The 21494-nt window shown below is 42.2% G+C and overlaps 1 protein-coding gene across 1 annotated transcript in view; it reads left to right on the top strand.

The window, feature by feature from the left end:
* Nucleotides 1-4548: 4548 nt before the first annotated feature.
* The window catches only part of LOC138961686 (uncharacterized), a gene marked incomplete at its 5' end in the record, with an annotated part of 53020 nt that continues 36074 nt past the window's right edge, over nt 4549-21494 (top strand). The window contains 12 exon segments of the mRNA XM_070333355.1: nt 4549-4810; nt 5202-5338; nt 10487-10700; nt 11782-11922; nt 14420-14661; nt 15140-15344; nt 16197-16306; nt 17018-17219; nt 17624-17779; nt 18351-18626; nt 19578-19699; nt 20668-20726. Of these exon segments, the coding sequence (XP_070189456.1) occupies nt 4549-4810; nt 5202-5338; nt 10487-10700; nt 11782-11922; nt 14420-14661; nt 15140-15344; nt 16197-16306; nt 17018-17219; nt 17624-17779; nt 18351-18626; nt 19578-19699; nt 20668-20726 (2126 nt within the window).

The raw sequence follows: 21494 nt of genomic DNA, 5'->3' as shown, positions 1-21494 counted from the left end.
CCACCAGAAAAAGGTAGGTCGGTCGTGAGAAATGAGACAGACACGATTTCCCTTTTTAGCCACATTGCAATAGACAAAGGCACCAGTACAAAAACACACAAAGAAATCCAGTTAAAAGTACATTAGAAACCAAAGAACAGAGATAGATGAACACACTTAGTTAAAAAAAACAATGAATGTGTTTATGTTTAGTCGATACAATCGCATGTGAAGTAAACGGTCTTTTTTCTAAATGTGTCTGTCTCAAAAACGTTAATTACAAATCTGTTCAGTTGGAATGGCTGTTAAAAGGTTTGGACGTAACATGCTTTTAATAAGTAGCAATTTCCATCAAATCACGATATGAAAGGGTTTTGAAAGGCTAACTACGGCTTATTCTACTTGCGCTTGGTCATTTTGTCACTCGGGCAAGGTGTCTGTCTCATTTTTTCTCACGACCGCCCTGCAGACAAATCGTCCGCTATAACCGCCATACACAGCAAATTGTCATGATGCAACCAATTTTACACTTCCTATCCGTTGTCAGGCAGATAATCAACTGGCTGACTAAAGAATTTTTCGGCATGTGTTCATTTCAGAGCACGTTATTTACTGTCTAGTAACTCGGGCAAGGTGTCTGTCTCATTTTTTCTCACGACCGCCCTGCAGACAAAATCGTCTGCTATAACCGCCATACACAGCAAATTGTCATGATTCAACCAATTTTACACTTCCTATCCGTTGTCAGGCAGATGATCAACTGGCTGACTAAAGAATTTTTCGGCATGTGTTTATTTCAGAGCACGTTATTTACTGTCTAGTCACTCGGGCAAGGTGTCTGTCTCATTTTTTCTCACGACCGTCCTGAAGACAAATCGTCTGCTATGACCGCCATACACAGCAAATTGCCATGATGCGACCAATTTTATACTTCCTATCCGTTGTCAGGCAGATGATCAACTGGCTGACTAAAGAATTTTTCGGCATGTGTTTATTTCAGAGCACGTTATTTACTGTCTGTCTCTGAAAACCTTGAATTCTCACGACCGCCCGGCACTTTGACGGTCATTTCTTACCAAATGTTAAGCAGATTCATTTGTAAAATAACAACATTCAGTGACTGTGTCCGATCAACGCCAGTGGTTTTTTTCAATCCTTGAATGCACTGCATTGTGAATGTTGTGGTCAAGTGAGAGTTTTATAGACATTGCCGTACGTTTTTCAACACTTTGATGACGTCAGACAGCAGATTGAAAACGTTCCAACTTGGAAAGAGAGCCAGTCACGATCATATAATCGTAGGGAATCAATAGTTGCTTTGTGTATTAACTTTCAAGTGCTTTTAAAAGTTTGATTTTTGTCATTGTTATTGTTGCATATGTACGTGCGTACGTGCGTGCGCGCCTGTCAGTGTGGAAGAGTGTAGCCTGGTAAGTGTATCCAATTCCGACCGACTTCGGGGATACCTAAATCCGACCGATTTTCCAAGTCACTAATGATGAGGTTCACACGTCATCCCAACAGAAAGAATGCCATTCATACAAGGGCCATTCATGAACGGTTGATGACGCGATGTCACGAACCAATCGTTTCGTCACGAGAGTTAATTGCGTCATCTGCACCGCGGCGCGAAATGTGCCTTCGCCATACGTTTCTTGCAAAGGGGGAGATAATTTGATGAACAGAGTTGTGTTTCTCTTACATGGATGTTAATAAGTGTTTTTGGAAGAATAATGTTATGGTTCTGACTAAATCTCATTGTACTTTTTAATCGAAAAGGGGAAAATCTTATCGGTCGTGATTAGATACCCAGTTTTTGAGAGAGTATTTAAATCCGACAACAACGCAGATAATACAAAACGCTGCACAAAATCCCAGTAAAACCATTCATTGTTTACGTTTATGACTTGAAAAAAGCATATGAACAAGGAAACATATCAGATGATGTATTATCTAGCTGTGTGTGTGTGTGTGTGAGCGTGCGGCCGAGCGTTGCGCGCACGTGTTCGTTTGTGTGTGTGTGTGTGTGTGCGTGCGTGCGTGCGTGCGTGTGTGTGTGTGTGTGTAAGCGTGCGCGCGAGCGTTGTGCGCACGTGTTCGTTTGTGTTAGCGTATGTGTGTGTGTGTGTGTGTGTGTGTGTGTGTGTGTGTGTGTGTGTGTGTGTGTGTGAGTGTTGATGCGTGAGTGTTGATGCGTGAGTGTTGATGCGTGAGTGTTGATGCGTGCGTACTTGCATGTGTGCGTGCGAGAGGGTTTTTTTTTTTTATGTGTGCAGAGTAGTTGTTGTAGAAAATGCAAGACAGTAAGGTTCAGTCTGTAGTGGATATACTGAGACAGCGTCCATGTACTATGCCACAGTTCAGTCTGTAGTGGATATACTGGGACAGCGTCCATGTACTATGCCACAGTTCAGTCTGTAGTGGATATACTGGGACTGCGTCCAGGTACTATGCCACAGTTCAGTCAGTAGTGGATATACTAGGACTGCGTTAAGGTACTCTGCCACAGTCTTTGATGACGTCATTTCCGTTTTTGTGATAGTTGAGGCGGACCTGTTAAGTAATTTTTGATTAAGTCGGGACTTTGATATTGCATTTGAGCCAGGTAGCTTGAAAATAAGTGAATTAGTTCGCTCATTAAAATTGTCATCAAAAACGAATATTTCATTACAGATTCAAACACTACTGCATTGTACTTCTTATCTTCTCCTGATTTAAAAAATATATATACATATGTTATGTTTACTTTAAAAACGCGTTCAGAATTAAAGAAAACAGGTTGAGTATGCTTCGCGGAGATGAGTGTGATCCGTGACGGTTTTCGGGTATGGTTAGCCGAGACTATCTGAATTTAGTCTCGCCGATCGGACTGTTTTTGTTTTTTTTATCCTTCAATTTGATGCCTATAGATTGACTACATGTTTTTATATCGCTTTACGCGACTTGTTTTAAATTTCGTCAAGTTATGAAATGTATTATAAAATTTGGTACATAACATTCTAAAAATTGCAAATAACAATAACACTTTTGATTACAGATTCAAAAGTTATTGCATTGTATCCTTTGGATTTCCTGGATCCCAATGTATAAACAGATATATATGTCATGCTTAGTGTGAAAATCTGCTCAAATGAGAAAAATCGCCCGTTTTGTTCATATGCTTCGCGGAGGCAACCCGTCTCGGTCTTCTGGTTTCGGCGAGCCAAATCTCACTAGCATTGTTAATGACTCGTCCCTGATTCCAATGTTGATCTTTTAGTTTCAAACCAACTTAATGTTTTATTATCACTTCACATGACTTGTTCTGTATATTTTTTTTCGCTGTCATGATGTCACCATTTAGAGGGTAGGGTTACATTTTCAGGTATTTATTCCCCAAGAATATGCAAAAAAAATTCCAAACTCGTTTTTTTCTACTGGTCAATGATTCTACTTTTTTTTTACAGTGAGAAATGGAGTGCAATTAACATTGTTACTTTTGAAGGTATGCTCATGACGTGCATCACAGCGAAATAGCAGTTCAGAAGAACGGAATTCCCATAATTAGTCCTTATTTGCTGCTTTTTTCACTGAGCTCGGAAATGATATTTTGCTTGCATTGTTATTGCTTAATTTATTAAAGCCTCTGGACAATATTCTTTGAATAAATCGTTACCCAATTCTGTTTACGTCTATCCCTTTGTTTGATAGAGTACTGTAACAAGCTATCACATTATGTCGACAAGAATGCGTCTCCATACAAGTTTTTGTCTTGATTCCATCCAGGAGGATGTCAGGCTTTAATAAAAACACTATTTCAAAGATCTCTGTCAAGATTGATTTTGTTGAAAAAAAAGGAAGTCTGTGATTGAAGATTGTGAAACCTGCCTGCAATCAAAATATGAAATAATAAATTATAATAACAATTATGAGGACATTTATATGGCGCAAATCCTAAACTAGTTCTAAGCGCCTCACAAAAACCTATATGAATACATTAATATGTACACAATTCCAAGTAAATGTTACATTACTTTATGTACGTAAAGATCAACGGGGTTGATTTTGGGTGTTATGATGTTTGATAATCAGTTCCTCATCTCGATATGCATTACTAGGGTCTAAAAAATGAATACGATCTTGAAAGTTGTGTGAGCTTAAAACGGTGTTTGTTTGATCGCTGTTGTTTTTCTTGCGGGATGGAGGTGGTATAAGCCCGGGCACATCTCTGCTGTTCATATTATACGTTTACAAAAAATAAATGTGTGACCAAAATGCGACATTTTACACAGATAGAGACAGTCATTGTTTTCCTAGACTGCGCATGGGTGGTCTCTTTTATGTATGTAGGATAAGTTTATGTATGTAGGATAAGTTTATGTATGTAGGATAAGTTTATGTATGTAGGATAAGTTTATGTATGTAGGATACGTTTATGCATGCAGGATAACTCATGGTTCGCACAGAAACGAAGGTATCTTTGATACGATAACATCTTTGTGCGAGGGCGGATCTGCGGTGATAGACATAATCGTATGCATGGACAAGAAGGTGTTTTGCTAATACGATAACATCTTGATGTCCGGACAGATCACAGTGGAAGTGAACAACACTCTCAACGTCACTCAAGTCACCTTCAACGTCACAGTGACTGACGTCAACCAACCGCCATTCTTCTCCAAATCCATGTACCTCACAACTGTGCCTGAGTTTGTGTCTGGAAGCAGTACCACCACCTTAGCTACTGTCAGGTCTCCCTCAGGTAGCACTCCTTCTAGTGCTGACATCGTCGACATCGTCAACGACGATCCAGACACGCAGGAAAACTTCACAATCGCTTCCTTGCAGCATGGTGAGTCTACAGTACAATTCTTTTAAATACAATACACTACAATACAATACATTGCAATACAATACATTGTAATACAATGCAATGCAATGTAGTACTATATTATGTTTTTCTAATATGCTGACAGTAAGCAAATGATAACAGAAATGTTGAGAAAAAGGGCCAGCAGGATAATGCTCTGTTGTCTGGTGTTCTTTGCCAAAGGAACATAATTTACAATCTAGTAAAACAGTTTAAAGTCTACCAGAGGACGGAGAACAAATTACATAACGCCAAAGGGTGCTTGTCAATCAAAACAAAATGCGAACGTTTGCTTTGCTTGAACATTTTTACATTGATATATTCCTTAAAAACTATCGATGTTATGAACTTGAGTTTTACATCCTTTACTTAGCGCTGCGAGCCGAGTACACAAACGGCACAAATTATGAAGGGAGCTTCATCGGTTCTGAACCTATCACCATGTCAGGCAAGGACATTGTTGCAGTCACACGTCTCAGACCTGATCTGGTCTACTTCGTCAAGATAACGGTGAGTGTGTGTGTGTGTGTGTGTGTTTGTGTGTGTGTGTGTGTGTGTCTGTGTCTGTGTGTCTGTCTGTCAGTCCATGTGTAATTGTTTTTTTTATATTCCAATGTGTCACGTTTCATAGATCAAAGAAGATGATTATGAACGGTCAGTTACTACTAACTAACTAACCACTCTCGCAGTCATACAAAAAGATAGAATCAACAACAAATATGAGTTTCAGACGCCTGTTTATATACGATCTCGCCACCTCCCTCAATCCTTCACTTCAAGAGTTGTTTTACGTCCAAGACGTAAAACAGAGTAACTGACAAAAGTGCCAGTTAAAGTTTATTAAATTATAATAACACGCTGGTCTCGTGTAAAGACAGGGAAATCTAACTGTTCTGCAAAAAGCACTGGTTTAAGCAGGTGTCACACCCCCACGTTGTCACCACTCAAATATAATCATAAAATACGAAAGATGACTTGGTGGTGAAAGGGCGCAATAACACGGTGCACTTAGCTTTTTGCTACGAGTGGACGACCCGTAAATAGTTCTTCTCCACAATTGCTCCGCTGAATGTAGTGCCGGTTGGCGTGGAGCGAAGCAGTGAATAGTGGAGAAATCAGGCGCCTCACTCGTAGGAAGAAAGAAGACGGCTGCAGCAACAGCAACCGCAACAGCAAAACAGCAACAGCACAAACCGCAACTGCTGCACCGCAACACCGCACTCTCGCAAAAGAAAGCTGCAACAGAAAGCATCGGTGCACTAAACATGCCACGCAACCCTTCATACTCCACCTTTAACACTATTGTGACTAGCACTGCCACGGCGTTTACGTCCTGCCTGCCCAAGCTTGCCACCAAGAAACTTCCCAAAAATCAGTAACTGTAAAGAAATCTGTCTAGCAAGCTTGAATTAAGTCCAATCACCACCAAATTTTGTGTACTAATTCAAAAATGGATGCCCAGTTCAGTCGTGCTATTTATAAGTTTGTCACGCGATTTGTTTTAGCAAAGGGGGGTGAAAGGGGGATAATTTGTGTTTTTTAACGTTTTTTTGTGTGTGTTTTATTTTCTACTGCTTTTTTTAAAAGTTATTTTTTAACAGAAAGTATTATAAATAATGTTATAACCAAACAAGGTGTAAAACCTATGAATTAGCTGAAATATTGTTAACATTGTACACAGAAATAAGGAGACAGTACAAAGAAAAAAACAAGCAAATCACGCATTCACTCACAGCATCCTGACTCAAATGAAACAAAACTGTAGATCTAACACTCACCAAATGATGTCTAGGTAATCCATATTGAATATAAGTCACATTTTCACAACAAAGTACCAACTGTACACCTATGAACAATCCCAAAAGGATTTGAAGGCTCCAGCCATCCATTGTTATCAGTGCTGCCACGCCCCCATAGCTCCTGCACGATTCCGAGATACATGTTCGTCTAGCAGTATCACCGCCAACCACGTGTAGTTTGCCGACTCGTACTAGCAACAACGGGACTGTTTCTTCCTCACTTTCACTGCTTGTATCGCTTTCGTGAGGCGAAAACGATACGTCCAAATCATGCTCTACGGGATCCTCTAGGTCCAACATCCGGAGAATCTCCTCCCGAGACAAGGCTCGCCTTTGATTCATTTGTTTTCCTCAAAAACGCACACAAATCAGGCGGATTTGCAAATGGCAGAAGGGGACGCCAAGTGTATCAAGGGAAACAACTCAATTTATTTGCAAGCTTCAAAAACCGGGAAGCAATCACGAGTCGTGTACCCTCTATGGCTGGTACTGAAAAATGCGCTTCCCGTCCATGGGCGTGTCAGCGCTGGTACTGATTTATCAGTGTCCCGTCGCGAAAGTGTTAAACATGTCACCTTTACATATTTCATCGAGTACGTGGACCTGCAAAAACGAACTTTTAAAACAACAAATCAGCTATTTTCCCTCCTTCTCTCCATATCTGCAACAAAACATACAGATTAAACTTTTAGCGTCACAACGAGCATATCATGCGCTATACTGGAGAAAACAACAGAGAGTATTTCATTCCACAAACATTGACTCGTCAACAGCGTTTAATAACGATTTATTACCTCAACAGCCTATGAATGTGTAGCTCTCCTTAAGCGAACCCGCTTCTGTGTATGGCTTATCGTCCGTCGGCGAATGTGTAGCCACAACCCTTGTACTGAGTCTTCTCCGTCGTTCACTGACGGAGAAACGCGTCGACCATCATAAGTCTTCCTCTGCGCATAATTCCTCCAAAACTCAGTCAAGTAACACCTGACGACCTTGTCGTCAAAAAATATCTTGCAGCGAAAAGGCGGCCACTTCTCCGTCGTTCCAAGAGCCCTCCTGTGCAAAGCAGAGCAGGCACGTTGACAAAAAAATATATCACCACGTGTTGAACACCATCAACTCTTAGACGAGAAACGACCTTCTCTGATCGAAGCATATGCCAAATGGGCAGTTACAATGTCTCTCCCCAAGCTGGTCAACATCATCACGTGACTCCAGCAACCAATCAGCTATCGTCAAAAGTATAGCGCAATTTATCTGGACTGCCAAGACAGCAGAATTTATCACGTCAAAACCCTGTATGTAGAGGTTACATGCCGAGTCTCAGTGATTATTAAAAATAATGGTCGAAGTTGGCGGATCATGAAAAATGCGAGCTTCAGCGAGCTTTTTCATGACCGCGAACTGAGACCATTATTTTTAATAATCACTGAGACGAGGTGTGTAACCTCTTTATTCCCCCTTTCTTCAGTTATTCAAAGAAAACAGGAGTTTTTGTGCGAAAGTTTGATCGAATCCGAATCACTCAACCAGTCAACCTGCGCAGGCGATCGATTAATGCGCGGTTGTATAGTTCCGTGCAAATCATTCCATTCTGTTAACACTTCTTGTCAGTTTCCCTGTTTTGGACTAAAATCAAGTACACAGATATGCTGTTATTCTGCTGTGGCGGTAAAGGCAGATATTGTGTGTTCTGTTTATGTTTTAGTACCGCTTAGGATAATGTTCTTTCGTCAAATGGGACTAGCAGACGAACTTTTGCACCCGTGTTCCAACGTTAATTACTGTATGAAGTTCAGTTTTCTGGGGAAAATAGTGTATGAAACCGCTTTATGTTGTTTAAATTGATGAGATGTGTGCATTTGGTTGCGTGTGATCTGTTTATAAAATGAAATATTGTTGAAAACTGACCGTCGGATTGCAGTCAGTAGGGAGATTCAAAAGACAGCACGTTTCGTTTTGCAGCTCGTTTCGTTTGGTGAATGAGTCACCCCGCGAAACGGAACGTGAAACGAGACGGCATAGGCCGCAGACAAGATTTAGATGTATTCACGTTTCGTTTCGGAATGAAGGAAGGGCGATAAATCTTCAAGTGAAATTATCACGTCTGTCCTCGATCAGAATGGAAAAAAAACCCCTAGGAGGTGGTCCAGAATCGGGCATACTTTGATTATTTTCAGTCCAAATAAATCACACAGACTTTGTTTATACAAAAACACATACGAAGCCAGAATAAAAATTCGATGCGATGACCTACTTCTGCTTCGCCATTTGCTTTCTCACCATGAAGTTGGATAAATGTACCAGGATCAGCACCCTTCAAAATATTTCAGTTCACAACAGTTGTCTACCTCCAATGAACACATTCTCAGCGCTGAAAGACTGTGAAAGGGTTGATGAATCTAGCAATGCATAAAATGGCCAACAAATAAAACTGTTAGTGTGCAAAAATACTCACAAAAGTTGACGAAATATTGTTCGTTTTTTGGGGGTGGAAAACGTGACTGCGTTTTGACGTTCCACGTTCCGTTTCAGTTGACCTTCACCTTTCCAGCGAGAGACCCCCGAAATGATGACGTTTACCACAACTTCAAAACGAAACGTCCCGACGTTTCGTTTATTAAATCTCCCTAGTGTTGTCGAAGAAACGGCGTTAAAAGAAGGGGAACTACTCTTGTCGCTAGAGTATGAGTTACTTGCCTTGGGAATTTGCTTGTGATGAACGGTTTGTGCACGGCAGATCTAGATTCAGAAAACAACCGAACTCATGGATTTTATATGGAGATTCATGTGTTCAGGCCTGTAGTTGTTAATTTAAATGCGGTATGTTTGTATTGTTTGCTCCAGAGATGTATACTTCGTACGTCTAGAGCGTTCGGAACTTTTCAGTCGCAAAAGTAGTACCGAAACAGAACAGCTTCTCAACCCATTGCACTATCGAGGATTCAGGCTGTTGCTGGCTCGTTATTTGTTTGGTTGCTGGGTCATTATCGAAAAATAACTAGCTCTACAAGTTTACAGAGGTAAAGAAGCAGAGGGGGGAATAAATAATATTACACCTCGCACCCAGCCCAGGCGTGGAGGTAAACGAGATTCTCGTGCTGTCCTCGTCAGCACAAACTATTTGACAGTTGCGATAAGCACAGGCGCTTTGCATCGCAATTTCGGAAAGGCACCCTACAGAGAGTTTCTTCCTCAATCAATGTCACCAAACCGTGACACAATGTTTATGTAAAACTAAACGGTTCACAATCTCTTAAAGATGCAGTACAGGTCACAGCATTTATACAGCAACAGCAACGATCTGTCTTGTTGTTGCAGATTACGATATAAACCGTGAAAAGATTTACACAATGATCTCACAGGTGACTACACCGACCTTTAATGTTGCAAGCCAAACGAAACGCATTTCCCGCCAAAATGTCATTAGCATTTCCCGTGAGCACGTTCTGGGGCTACAGGCTATGTGTGGCATGCAAACATCAACCCAATTACCATGTTTTACCCTTTTTTGTACAGATTCAAACACAATTTCTTGTCGTAACCAACCAAAGATAGAAAAAATTCCCCCTCTCGCCGAGACTAATAGTAATAGACTTCCATTTAGGCTTTTGACGTGACTAGTTTGGGACCTGATGGGAGCCTGATCGAGGACCACGCCTGCCTGCCTGAACAATGATTGAAACTATTTCGTAAAAAAATGCACACGTTTCAACTTCTTGCAAGAAGATTGATGAAACCTGGCATAATTTTAAATGCATAGCTCACTGAAAGCTCTGGGAGCTCCGTGCACCTGGAAGTGTCAAGAAAAGTATGACTTTGAGATGTGATTGTTTTGTTTTGTTTTTTGTTCTCAAAGGTCACGGACGGTCAAGGTCTTTCCGCAAACACGACCTTAGAGATCAAGGTTACGGACGTCAACGAGCCGCCATCATGCCCGCTGAAAACAGAGTTCAGCCTTGACCTTCTAGAGTCTGTTCAGACTACTGTTGCCTCTGTGAGCTGTACGGATTCTGACTACAATGACACGTATCGAGATCTGAGCTATTTTTCTCATCAGGAGGCCGATCATGGTGAGTATAACGACACGTTATCGACAAAATATTGTTGATGAGTCCCTCCGGCCTGTTTACGACTGTCGGGACCCAGCTGCAGCCAATTACCCATCTAAATTAATGAATATTTAATTTATTAGTTGAAATGTTATTACATTCAGTCTCACGCGATGAACATACTTTTCCACTGCTTCGCCTTTTTTTGCCCACAGAGAGCGACAAGTTTGGAGTAGGCACATTTGGCACACTGTAAGTGTCGCAATTTCATTCGATTTGTTCATTGCTTTGACTATAAAATGGGTCAGCTGCAGAAAAAACAGAAACTGACTATTTTATTAACAGTCGCGCTGCACGTTGAGGGCTTCTCCTGACTCAAAACTTTCCGGGCCGATAAATCTTGATTCAGATGCTAAAGGACTGGGTGGCCGAGTGGTAACGCACTTGCGCTCGGAAGCGAGAGGTTGCGAGTTCGACCCTGGGTCAGGGCGTTAACAATTTTCTCCCCCCTTTCCTAACCTAGGTGGTGGGTTCAAGTGCTAGTCTTTCGGATGAGACGAAAAACCGAGGTCCCTTCGTGTACACTACATTGGGGTGTGCACGTTAAAGATCCCACGATTGACAAAAGGGTCTTTCCTGGCAAAATTGTATAGGCATAGATAAAATACCCGTGTGACTTGGAATAATAGGCCGTGAAAAATAGGATATGCGCCGAAATGGTTGCGATCTGCTGGTCGAAATGAATGCGTGATGTATTGTGTAAAGAATGCCATCTCACACGGCATAAATAAATCCCTGCGCCTTGAGTCCGAGTCTGGAGATACGCGCGCGATATAAGACTTCATATAATAATAAAGACACATTTTAGATGTGTATGATTGTGGTGAATCGTAAGATACATGTCTGCCTGATATCTTGCAAGATAAGGCCATCTACCGGAAGATATTTGAGAAAAGCTGAGACCAATGTTTGACCGTTCCCATTATCAGTTTGAAAATCTGCTGAGGCGGAATTACGGGCACCTGGCTCGGCCTTAAAAAAATGATACATGTCCTCGATTTGTGCTGTTGATGGCAATGTTTCTCTTCTCCAAAATACACAGCATACTTCGGCGTGGATATCAATGGTGACGTCAAACTGGTGACGCTAGTACCGCGTGATTCCTCCCAGTTGGTCCTCAAGGCGTATTCAATGGATGGTGGCGGTTTGGAGGACAACACCACACTCACCTTCATCATTGACCGTAAGTGTTTTGAAATCACTGAAAGACAACCATATACAGGACTCCCGAAACCGTTCCGCCCCTGCGTCCTATACGCACTATAAGCCCCCCCCCCCCTTCCAGCAATAAACACAACAACAAACCCTACTAAAAATTCATGGAGGGGTCCCACGACGCACTAAACCTAAAAAGAGTGGGTCCCGGAATGCACTTCATATCCGTTATCATGAGTACCATCGGTACCTTTTTCAGAAAATCGTGTTCTGCCAGATCAATACCGACGCACAATTATGGAGGTAATCGAAACCGGATATGACCATACTGTTTTTGAGGAGAGCACAGAGAACTTCCAAAAGTCAGCATTTCATTGACTTGAGCGCTTCAGGGATCACATGTATCGGTGAGGAATGTGCGTTCAGAAAGCAAGAATATGAACCTCCTGTTCTTTGGACCCTCTAAAATCACACCGACATTAATATTGGAGGTCCCGGGCGCAATGACTTGGTGGTAGGACGCCGGCCTCCAAAGCGGAAGGTCGTGGGTTCCAATCCCGGCCGCGCCTGGTGGGTTAAGGTGGAGATTTTTCCGATCTCCCAGGTCAACTTATGTGCAGACATGCTAGTGCCTTATCCCCCTTCGTGTGTACACGCAAGCACAAGACCAAGTGCGCACGGAAAAGATCATGTGATCCATGTCAGAGTTCGGTGAGTTATAGAAACATGAAAATACCCAGCATGCTTCCTCCGAAAGAGACGTATGGCTGCCTAAAGGGCGGGGTTAAAAAGGTCATACACGTAAAAATCCACTCGTGCACAAACACGAGTGTACAAGGAAGTTTCAGCCCACGAACGCAGAAGAAGAAGGAGGTCCCGGGACCTTGCAGGTGGAGCGCTTCTGTGGGGAGCTCTGCATACACTTCAACTTTCATTCTGGAAATGGATACACTTCTTATGGATATCTTCTTATCCCTGGAACCCATGTTGGGAATCAGCATAGAGCGGTCTTATCTTTTATATCGGATGAGAGCATCCTTCCACTTGGGTACTTTCTCCAGTCTTCCATTTTTATTTTTATTTGACTGCATCTTGATAATTATAAATCCAATAACATTCCAAAATTCAGTATCAAAAACCAAGAATTTTAGGTTATTGGAACGTTTAATTATTGATAAAACAAAATGTTACATAATAATAATAATAATAATAATAATAACGGGCATTTATAAAGCGCCTTATCAAAAGTTCAAAGCGCGGGACAACAATACATGTATACAAAAATCATACAATCACTGTCAGATTCAAACAACACATCATGCACATCTCACATCCCCAGACTCTATACTAAGGAACTATCCGTAGTGTTGTTGGAACAAGTGAGTTTTCAAATTGGACTTAAAAGATGAAATGGATGGAGAGTGACGTAATTGAAAGGGGAGTGAATTCCATAACTGAGGTCCATAATACGAAAACGTGCGGAAGCCATGAGCCTTGCGTTTAAAGCGACCTTGACAGAGAAGTCGAGCATCATCAGAAGAACGAAGGGTGCGAGAGGGAGTGTAGAGAGAGACCAGTTCCGAAAGATAGGCAGGTGCCGATTCAGAGATGATATTGTAGCAGAAGCAGGCAGCTTTATACCTAATACGTTCAGATACAGGAAGCCAGTGAAGTTCTTTCATGAGAGGAGTGCAGGGTTGTCGATGCTGTGCTCTGAAAATGAGACGTGCAGCAGAGTGTTGTACTTTTTGCAAGGGTTGGAGAGTGGAGTCAGGGCAGCCTATGAGAAGGGAGTTGCAGTAATCTAATCTGGACAGAATGCAGGATGTAACGAGAGTTTTAGTGGCATCAACAGTGAGAAATGTTCTTATGGAACCTATTCTTCTGATCTCAAAGTAACATGTCTGACAGACTTTTTTGATGTGTTGTTTCATTGAGAGGTGGGAGTCCATGATGAACCCAAGATTCCTAGCACTATCAGAGAGAGAAATGTCACTAGAACCTACTGTGATGGAGGCTGGAAGGGAAGTGGTCGAAGAGGAAGCTCCAGAGAAAAGAAGAAATTCAGTCTTGTCATCATTTAACTTGAGCATATTGTTTGTCATCCATGATTTAATATCTGAAGTGCAGTTTTGGAGAGTGTGCGTCACCGCTTGGATTTCTGTAGGCTTGCATGCTTGTTGGAGTTGTGTGTCGTCTGCAAAGAGGTAGTGATTGACTGCGTGTTGCTTGATGACGGCAGAGAGAGGAGTGGTGTATAGTACAAATAAAACTATAGTACAAATAATAACCTACAATTCTTGTGTTTTGATTTTGATAATTAGAATCTGCTTTGTTGTTGTTTTCCTTTTTTATTATTCTGGTTGGAATATTTACTTGTATCATATTGTTGTTTGTTGTTGCAATTTTTTTACGGATGTGTGCCTTTAGAACTTGTTGTCATTGATATGGATTGTCTACATTTAAAAAGGCCAGAGCAAGCTATCCAAATCTTAACATCTTGAAAACCGACTGTGTATACCCAGGTAACCATCCACCCGACTGTTTCCCCTCCTACGTGCCCCCTGACGGGGTGTGGGAGAATGGCAAGTGTTTCCGAGTGTACCCCAACTGTTCGGACCCCACCACCCCGGATGGCGACAAGCGGTTTCTGACCTACACATTCACGGGTAGCTGGACAAATGGATTCCGACAGACCGTGCAAGTGAATAGCACTTACGACTACGCCGAGTTCTGCTACTTTCTTCTCACAGATGGAAACTTTAAGGTGAGAACATGGATGGATGGATGGGTGGGTGGATGGATGGATGGATGGATGGATGGGCAGATACGTGAACGAATTGTGGTCATTGTATGATAAGGAACAGATTGATAGGAAGGTGGTGGTGATGATGTTGTTATGTATAACTTACATTCTCGTTCCCTGTACGCACATAATGAAATTATGCCGTGTATATGTATCGTACATTTCTACCGTGCAAGTTCAAGAAATAATTGTATACTGGACAATGTTTTGCACGCCAGAAATGTATACAATGTCAATGGCAAATAAGCAACTCATGATAAACGTTAATGCCTGATCAATCCTTTAAACTCAAATTCATAAAAGCTGTGTTTCTGACAAAGAAGAATTGCAAAATCTCAACCCGGCGGCGATCCACAGTTAAGCTGCCCATTAATGGTAGAGAGATGTCCTACGACCGTTCCTTAACTTGTTTTGAAGAGTATATTTCCACTCTCACCAGATACAATTGGCTGCGTCCAACGGTCTGGGCAATCACACGTGGGAACAGGACGTCATCGTGAGCTACAAGAAGGCCTCTCCCAAGTTCACCACCAACCGTTACAACGCCGTGCCGGTCAACGAGACGGCGGCTGTTGGCTTCCTCGTGGAGACGGTCCAGGCTCTGGTGGACGGGCAGCGTGTTCCTCTGGTCTACACATTTACAGGTAAAGAATATGCGATGGATTACTAGGATGGATTACTGGTAGTAGTATTCAGAGCAGGATCTAGCTAGGTAGGGTTTCCTTAGTTCCCGACACCACCACCCCCCCCCCCCCCTCCTCCTCATCCCTTACCCAGCTACCTGGTAAATGTACCTTTTTTCCCTCAAGAAGAGACCCAAAATACCCCGTTCATCTACATCGAGGGGGCGTCCCCCCCCAACCACCCCCCACCACCCCACCCCGCTTGGCCAGTCTTTGTGCATCTGCCTCATACGCATGACAATATGTATTCCTGACATTTTGTCGCTTTACATATTTAGAACCAAAGAAAAGACAGTCTTAAAATAGAAATAAATTTTACAGAAGTTATGAACAGACAAATTGAGAAAGCAATGTCTTATATAGGTGGTTGCTGAAATAGGGAGGTCCTGAAAAAGATAGGATCATTTTCTCTCATAAGAAAACAATCCTCTTTTTTTCTTTCACATTTCCTCTTTTTTTAAATATCTTCTTAAAAAAACCCTTTTAACCGTTTAATAGTTGGATCGAAATGCTATCTTTACAGCTCTTTCCTATGTTGGTAACTCGCATACATGCTCACATGTATAGCACTATGTTAAAGTGTGCATTTAAGGTTCTGAAAATCAGTCTAGGAAATGCTACATCCCTTTCGGTTGCAGAGAGCTTTGTACACAAGCTCCCCGCTAAGGGATATTGCCCATGGACCTTACTTTGCCCCTGCGTGGACCACACACCCCCCCCCCCCCCCCAACATGTTTTCATCTTTTGGGATATTTCTTTGTTGTGATGCATGTCTTCAAAGTGGGGTTTCACGTTATACTGTACTGTGTGCAGATGCAGGCACTTTCGACCAGTATTTCGCCATCGATAGCAATACCGGCAACATCACTGTGTTGAAGGACTTGTCTCCTCTGGCAAACACTGAAGCAAAGTTCTACGTTCTGGTAAGTTAGATTGTTATTTCTTTGTAAAAAAAAAAAAAGTTTAAAAAAAAAGCTTGAGGTCTATTTTAATAATAAATGTGAAGCCTTCAACGTGTATTCTATCTCGTGCGAAAACGGGCTCAACATTAATTAGCAGCAGACCCAGGAACAAAATTAATCTAAAAAAAAATGTGCTTCGTGCAGCGAGCTTCATTAAGTAGACTTCGCCAAGTAATGACAGGCTTTAAAGTTTAAGCAACATGCACTGGAAACAAATCAGAACCGCTCTTTCTCTTCGAGAGTTTCTTATGCCTGACACAAATAATCCCAACACTTGCAATACAATGCAGACCTGGGAACCCATACGATTTTGCCGTATTTTGTACGCATGATTGTCTAGAATACGATCAGTACGGTCGGTGGGAAAACATACGACGAGAAACAATTCCTAGACTACTTTTCTTCGGACGCGCATCCCGAAGCTGATCCAGTATTTTGACACATGATTACAGTTTTTGTCAGTAAACATTGAAAGAAGCATGTGCTTTAAATGTATTGGTAAACTTAATTATTGCTGCGACGGACGCGTGTGAAGCATGTTTGAATCATGGATGTTCAAATGCTGTGTGGAGTACGCTCTTTTTTTTCTGAATTTTTTTTTTAGAATACTCCAAGTGCAAAACAGGGGTTCCCAGGTCTGACAATGATATACAAAAATCTCTTCCTGTTCAGGCGACAGACCCTGCAACAAGCCTGAATCACTCGGCCCCTGTGGTCGTGCAAGTGACGGACATCAACCAGTCCCCCACCTGTTCCCCAACAGTCATTAACGCCACTGTGCTCTGGAGCGTCACGCCAAATGACGTCATCACCAGAGTCAACTGCTCCGATCCAGATCCCACGTCTCGCTTTTCACAACTGTCATATACCATAGGTAGTATTAATGCACTTTTTTCTGTCTGTCTGTCTCTCTGTATGTCTGTCTGTCATCCTATTTGTCTGCCTATAATTGATATATGTATGTGGGTGAGTATCTGTGTGAGTGTGTGTGTGTGTGTGTGTGTGTGTGTGTGTGTGTGTGTGTGTGTGTGTGTATGTGGGTGAGTGTCAGTGTTTGTGTGTGATTATGTGTATGTGCGTGTTAGTGTGTGTGTGTGTGTGTGTGTGTGTGTGTGTGTGTGTCTGTGTGTGTGTCTGTGTGTGTGCGCGTGTGCGTGCGAGCATGCATGTGAGCGTCTGTGCGTGCGTGCATGCAAATGTGTTTGCATGCATGTGCGTGCCTGCATTTCTACTTGGGTATTATCTGTCTTTGCTTATTTCTTCCCCTTCATGTTTCAGCCACACCGGAAAGCAGCATGTGGAGGAGCGAACAGACTGCGGTCAAGCTCTTGTCACGCGTACTGCTGGACGCTATGACGTCACGGTACATTGTGCACGTGCTTGCTACGGACACCACCTTCACCGCCACCACCACCGTCACAATTAACATTGACAGTAGGTCTTAAATGGTCTTTGATTAGATCTTCAATCTTCCTAAACAAACGTCTGTGCGCAAAAGTCTTTAAATTTCACAATGTTGTGTTACCTTGTTTGCGTGTTACAGTCACTGTCAAAACTGCAACAAGGGCTCCACTTAGTATCGCGTATTGTGGAACTATAAATTTGAATATCGGGAAGATCGCATTCGCGAATAAAAGCATTGAGAGAAAGAATTTGTGGAAAAGGCTTTAAACAAAGCCAGCATGTTTCAGTGCATAGCCTATTTCAGAGCACATGCAGATACTGTCAGAACTGCAGAGGTTGTTCCGTATGTTAGAGCAACGTTTTGGAATGTAAGTAAGACCTCATACGAAGACAACACAAAAATCAGGTGCAAAAGCATACTTGGTTTTAGAAAACCTTGAGACAAAACCATTCACTGTCAATATTGCTGCAGGAGGCACTTGTTTTCAAGTTGTGATTCTGAATTTTGAAGAGAAAAAAAATTCATCCGCAGAGAAAACGTCACATGAAAGTCTCCTTCTTGGTTTGTGAATACCCTCAAAGAAATAACATTGTTTTTCAGGGACTCCCCCCAAACCTGTGCTGCGTGTGTCCAACGTTAAAACCGACACCGCCAACATTGCCTGGACATTTGACCAGCAGTACCTCCCCGTCATCAGCAACTTCGTTATAACCATCAGCGTCAGCAGCAACATCCCGAGGACCTTTGTTGCTGACAAGACCTCCCTTTCGTACGTCATCACTGGTTTGACGGAGGTGCAGAACTACCGCGTTGACGTCACTGCGAACGGGTTTTCTGCTAACGTCACTTCGGACGAAGTCTCGTTTACTACGCCACGTGAGTGGATGCATTTTTGTTCTTTTTACACCCCCGGTATAGGGGTGTGTATAGGATTCGGTCGATGTGTTTGTTTGTTTGTTTGTTTGTTTGTTTGTTTGTGTTCGCATATAGATCTCAAGAATGAACGGACCGATCGTCACCAAACTTGGTGAACAGGTTCTATACATTCCTGAGACGGTCCTTACAAAAATTGGGACCAGTCAAACACACGGTTAGGGAGTTATTGGTGGATTAAAATTATACAAGGACTTATAGAGGTACATATTAATGGTCAAAGGGAAATAACCATTCTCACTGCCACCAACTGAGAAGGTTATTTCCCTTTGACGGGGGTGTTTTTCCTACCTCGGAGGAATTTCTTGTTTGGACAAAAGGCACACCCATGAAAACCGTTCGGTTCACTATCTCAGATTTGACCAAGCTTTGACATGGGAAAAGACCACCCGTCCACTTGATCACTACCCAAAATCAGCACCCCCTAACTGCTTACCTAAACTCAACAGCCGGGCTGTTTTCTGGGCATGGTAGATTATTATAGAGTCTATATTGTTTACCTGACATGTTTGTCAATATGCGAATTAATTAGGCGAAAACTCTCGCTTTGGTCGGAAAGGAGTTAGATTGTCGATTTTTGGTATGTGATTCCTCAGCTGGGATGCTCTGTTACATTTAAAATCATGGGCTGATCTTTGATGATTTACAAGATGGTATAAAGAGAGAAAGAGGCTACCTTTAGATAGTGTGCCCATAAAGCCTGATATTAATTGCACTAAGTGAACTTAGCTACATCTACTTCACGAAGCTTGCTGCACGAAGCTTTGACGCTGAATTTGTAGTAAAAAAGAAAAGACAAAACAATAGACTTCAACTCAGGACCTGATTAAGGACAGCCTCACGTGTTCGCATGCATCAATTAATGTTTTGATTTGTTTTATTTTTTACTGACAGCGATAGCCATACTGCAGCAGGTGTGTGCTGAGATCAAGCTGACCAATGAAACCTGGTCACGTGACCTTCTGGACAACACATCCGGGGCCTTCATTGACCTTGGCAACAAGGTGGAGAACGGGGTAAGGGATGCAGCTCTTAAAAAAGGGTTAGGGCGAATGCTGCAACATGGAGGTCGGGGTTGAGGATGCCCTGTCGGGAAAGGAACGTCAAGAACGTGTTGATGAGGCAGAGTTAGAAGTTGCATCATATTATCCTGGTGGAACAGGCACGGACACCCCAGAGCATATTCTCCAGACATGCTCAACCTTTGCGGGCCTGAGAAGTGAATTCTGGCCAGAGATGGTGGACCTAAAGGAGAAGACTATGGGCCCAGCGGAGTCCCTGTGCGAACTGCAAACTTCAGGGACATTCGGGTTTCTATCCTTATGGAGAACAAATTAAGCAGACGGATCCTGTGTTGACTAAGGTTCGATTTAGTTCACTGTCTAATCACTGCACCCAGGGAACTTCAATCTTGAATGCATACTGCGTTTCGAGGGTAGTTCATGGAGATGTAATAGTTGGAAGTAATAACCTCTCTGTTTAGCATATTTATATTGTAATGTATATGTTAGCTGTAAATAAAAAGTAAGTTTAGACTGACGCACCACAACAATTCAAAATGTTTCTCCTCCCCTTCCTCTCTCTCCTCTCCCTTTTCCTCATCATCATCATCGTCGTCGTCGACGTCTTCATCATCATCATCATCATCATCATCATCATCATCATCATCATCATCATCATCATCATCATCGACGTCTTCATCATCATCATCATCATCATCATCATCATCATCATCATCATCATCATCAATTTCACGACGATATTAGTGTGAGCTATTGTGCTAAATTTGGTCGTATCCTTAGTGGATGACACGCTCTTGTGGCATCTTATTATTGCCCATTTCATAAGATGTCCTTGTTCTAACAAACACGCATTATATTTCCGTTTGAAGCTCAGTGAATATCAAACGCTATGCAACTTACTCTGCAGAGTCAAAAGAGTACGTGTCGAGATGTTCATCAACCGTTTAATCCTTTGTTCACAGGTTCACAACAGGCTCAGAAGCGTGCGTGGTTACGTCAGTGTCGACGTCAGAAGTTTCCGGTAAGAAGTGGTGATGTTTATTTGTCTGGTTGTTTCACAAATATTTAAACCCTATGCCAACATGTATGACAAAACATTTCAACTGTCAAGATTAAAGCACTTTATGAAATAACAAGCAATAAAATAATTATTTAATGCACACAGTCAATCCTGTATTGAGTAGGCTTCTAATATTTGGATTTCTGCAAATGCACACATGTTAAAATCCTTAGCTAGTCTGAACGGAACCACACACACACACACACACACACACACACACACACACACACACACACACACACACACACACACACACACACACACACACACACACACACGTATACACACACACACACACACACACACTATCTTGTTCCTGCTTCTTGCCATCTCTGAGGTATGGCGCGACCACAGACACACACACACACACCTAAAGTGTGGATGGTTACCTAAGAGGCGGCACTGGGTGTAGTGCCTTTCTAGTGCACTTGCACTACAACAGCACTGGGTGCAGTACTCGCTCCGGCATCGAAGAATTTTGCACTAAAAAATGCACAAAATTTGACCTATTTCGTCGCCTATAGAGGACGGAAAGAATGTCATTTTGAACATTGTTATGACATTCTTCCCGTCAAAAAAGTCAATTTAACGGTGTCAATTTAACCATAAGGCAACCATCCACACGTGTGGACGGAAAGAATGTCATTTTGAACATTGTTATGACATTCTTTCCGTCAAAAAAGTCAATTTAACGGTGTTAAATGAAGCGACCATCCACACAATTAGGTT

The sequence above is a fragment of the Littorina saxatilis genome, linkage group LG3 (genome assembly GCF_037325665.1).
Source record: "Littorina saxatilis isolate snail1 linkage group LG3, US_GU_Lsax_2.0, whole genome shotgun sequence".
Classification (NCBI taxonomy): Eukaryota; Metazoa; Mollusca; class Gastropoda; order Littorinimorpha; family Littorinidae; genus Littorina; species Littorina saxatilis.
This window is presented reverse-complemented; position numbering and strand designations above follow the sequence as displayed.